This window comes from Phytophthora parasitica (genome assembly GCF_000247585.1).
Source record: "Phytophthora parasitica INRA-310 unplaced genomic scaffold supercont2.32, whole genome shotgun sequence".
NCBI lineage: Eukaryota > Oomycota > Peronosporomycetes > Peronosporales > Peronosporaceae > Phytophthora > Phytophthora nicotianae.
This window is the reverse complement of record NW_008649018.1, coordinates 37,839-40,757: the sequence shown is the minus strand read 5'-3', so window position 1 is coordinate 40,757 and position 2,919 is coordinate 37,839. Positions and strand designations below refer to the sequence as shown.

The following is a 2,919-nucleotide window of genomic DNA, read 5'->3' as shown; positions in this document are numbered from 1 at the left end:
TCCCGTCCGGCGAAGATGAAGACCATCGACATATCCCGCAGCATCGTTGGGGTTATTTCAGTTTGGTCGTCATCGCTGTAGTTAACGCTCGCTTTCTCGAGGAAGAGTGAGATGAGGTCTTTACGGTAACTATTAGAGTTTTCTCCACTCCGTTTTCGACTCGCTTTCTCCTCTAAATTACGGTGGATGACATCATACACTACGTCGTTGATGAGCTTTACATCTTTCGCCATTTGCCTTTCCGCCCCGACGTTGAGCCAGCGTGCGAGCTTCCACATGCACATGGGCTGCTGAAATCGTGCCATAATGCGACTCGATGCTCGCTCGAAAGCCTCCATGAAGCCACTGTTACCACCAGTCTCTAACCCGTGCAGCTCCACTCCAAAGCCGATTTTGGTAAAGATATCCATCGTGAACAAGTCCAGTACGCGCTTGATGTTGAGTGTCTCTCCATTCTCCACTGCCTCGTTCAACGTGGACGTCAATAGTTTGCTGTGATCGCGCACCACGTTCTCCATTGCATCGCGGATCATGTTCATGGAGAAGAAATTACTCGCAGTTTTGCGTTGGTGCTTCCACTTAATGCCGTCCACGACGAAGATGCCGTCGCCTAGTAGTCCGTGGGAAATATCTGAGATGGTAGGGCCTTTAATGAATACGTCGAATTGCGTCTTCAAGACATCCTCCATGGCTTCCGGGGAGCTCAGGATGACAGCAGGAGGACGTCCAAGCACCCTTACACGCCACGGTTGGCCTCTATGCTCTCGGCATTGCTCCAAGATCCAGTCGTAGATCCTTGCGCGCTGTATGAACACGAGATCCAGCGTGTTCTTGACCAGCGGTAGTGTGCTCCGCGGCGTAGGCAGCTCACAGACCGCCCGATCTTGATCATTCGGGGACGTGAAATAGGCCACCGCAGCAGCTATGAACGACGCCGCGATGGCAAAAGGCAGCACCATTGCGAAGAATATACCGGCTTTAGATTTAGCGAGACGAGGAATGCAGCGAGGATATCCTAGCGTCAGAGGACTCACACTGAACCGAAGAACTTGTGGCGAACCTTATGTACTATGTTCGAAGCTTCGAAATGATGGGGATACAGTTTACACGTCATGGTTTGATCAAACTACAGCTATGTAAACTGCAGTCTTCGATGGCGAAAGCTTTGGCATCAAGACTCGCTGCTTTCCAGGAAAGACTGCGGGTGTGAATATCTCAAGTATTCCGAGGGTTTAACGCACGCTGCACACAACAACATGAACTTCATCATGAGGGGAAGTGCTACACTACCAGCTCTCGACGGCGAGGTCCCGATAAACATGATGCTTTTTAGTGGTGATTTGGTTTGCCAGTCTTGCATTTGTCAGCAAGAGATCAAGTGCCTTCTTCGTATTCAATCCCCATGTGGAGCTCGCTCGAATTTGCACTAAATGTATCAGAGACGTCATGGGGAATTTTAGTATGCACGTTGTTAGTTGGCTGGCATTTTTTTTCTTCAAGGAAGCAAGCGAGAGCACTGGCCAGGTTCGCACGTCCGAAATCGACTCTCCCAGTACTTGGGAACACTCTGGACTTGATGTTCAAGCACCGCCATGACATTCACGATTGGATCCTCGACGAGTGTAAACGCTGCGACGGTCGTCCATGGGTCCTAACTGCACTTGGTCGTCCGACGAGCATCGTTTTCTCCAACGTCGAGGCATTCGAGGACGTCCTTCATCGCAAGTTCGACAAGTTCGGCAAGTGCAGCGCTTGGCTAGTAAGCGATGTGTTTGGCGACGGCATCTTCGCAGCCGACGGGGTGTCGTGGATTCATCAACGCAAGACAGCGTGCCACCTCTTCTCTCTGCATATGATGCGAGAAAGTATGGAGCAAATCGTACGAGAGCAGGCTGCAGTACTGTGTGAAACACTGGAAGCACATTCCACTGCCAACAACCCTGCCAACCTCAAGTATACCATGGATTGGTACGCGACCAATGTCTTCACACGTGTGGGCTTTGGTGTCGATCTGCAGTCACTGTCGAGTCAGGAACACGACGAGTTCTTCCGTGCCTTCACTCGCCTCCCCATTGCTGTTCATCGCCGTATTCAACAGCCAGGATGGCTGTGGAGAATCAAGCGAGCGTTCAATCTGGGCTACGAAAAGCAGCTAAAACTCGACATGAAGCGCGTCGACAGCGTCATCTACCAGGTCATCTCGCAGTCCATGGAGTCCAAGACCGATGTCAATACGCCACAGCGTCTTCCTGACTTGATCTCCCTTTTCTTAGCTAAAGAAACCAACGAGTATCTAGACCAACAAGACGGTTCTACCACTCACCGGGTCAAGACTTCGCCCAAGTTGATTCGAGACATGGCGTTCAATTTCACTGCCGCAGGTCGAGGAACTACGTCACAGAGCTTGCAATGGTTCTTCATCATGATGAACCGGTATCCTCACGTTGCAGCCAAGATCCGCGAAGAATTACTGAGCAAGCTGCCACGACTTTTCCACAAGGACAGCGCGCCTCCAACCATGAACGACGTACAGCAGCTTACCTACTTGGAAGCAGCTATCAAGGAAAGTCTGCGTCTGAATCCCGTCGCTCCACTCATTGGCCGCACTGCAACGCAAGATGTTTACTTCAGTGACGGCACGTTCGTCCCATCTGGTACTCGCGTGGTCATTCCAACATTCGCCGTCGCTCGGCTGCAGTCCATCTGGGGTGAAGACGCCGCCGAGTTCAAACCTGAACGCTGGATTGATCCTCAATCTGGGAAGTTGCTGGTTGTTTCGCCTTTCAAGTTCTTGGTGTTCCTGGCGGGCCCGAGGTCTTGTCTTGGAGCCAAGTTGGCCATGCTGGAGCTCAAGGTTGCTCTAGCAACGGTGCTGAGTAAATTCCACCTTCGAGTGATGCGAGATCCTTTCGAAATTGG

General features: G+C 51.5%; 2 protein-coding genes across 2 annotated transcripts in view; one reads left to right on the top strand and one right to left on the bottom strand.

Moving 5' to 3' along the window:
* Positions 1–959, bottom strand: part of PPTG_23171 (hypothetical protein) — a gene marked incomplete at its 5' end in the record, with an annotated part of 3,570 nt that extends 2,611 nt beyond the window's left edge. The window contains one exon of the mRNA XM_008908862.1: positions 24–959. Within this exon, the coding sequence (XP_008907110.1) occupies positions 24–959 (936 nt within the window). The remainder of the gene's footprint in view (positions 1–23) is intronic.
* A 617-nt stretch (positions 960–1,576) lies between these two features.
* Positions 1,577–2,880, top strand: PPTG_13285 (hypothetical protein; the record flags this gene model as incomplete). The annotated part of the gene is made up of 2 exons (XM_008908861.1): positions 1,577–2,708; positions 2,789–2,880. The coding sequence occupies 2 exons, from the start codon at positions 1,577–1,579 to the stop codon at positions 2,878–2,880; spliced, it is 1,224 nt and encodes a 407-aa protein (XP_008907109.1).
* Positions 2,881–2,919: the final 39 nt, after the last annotated feature.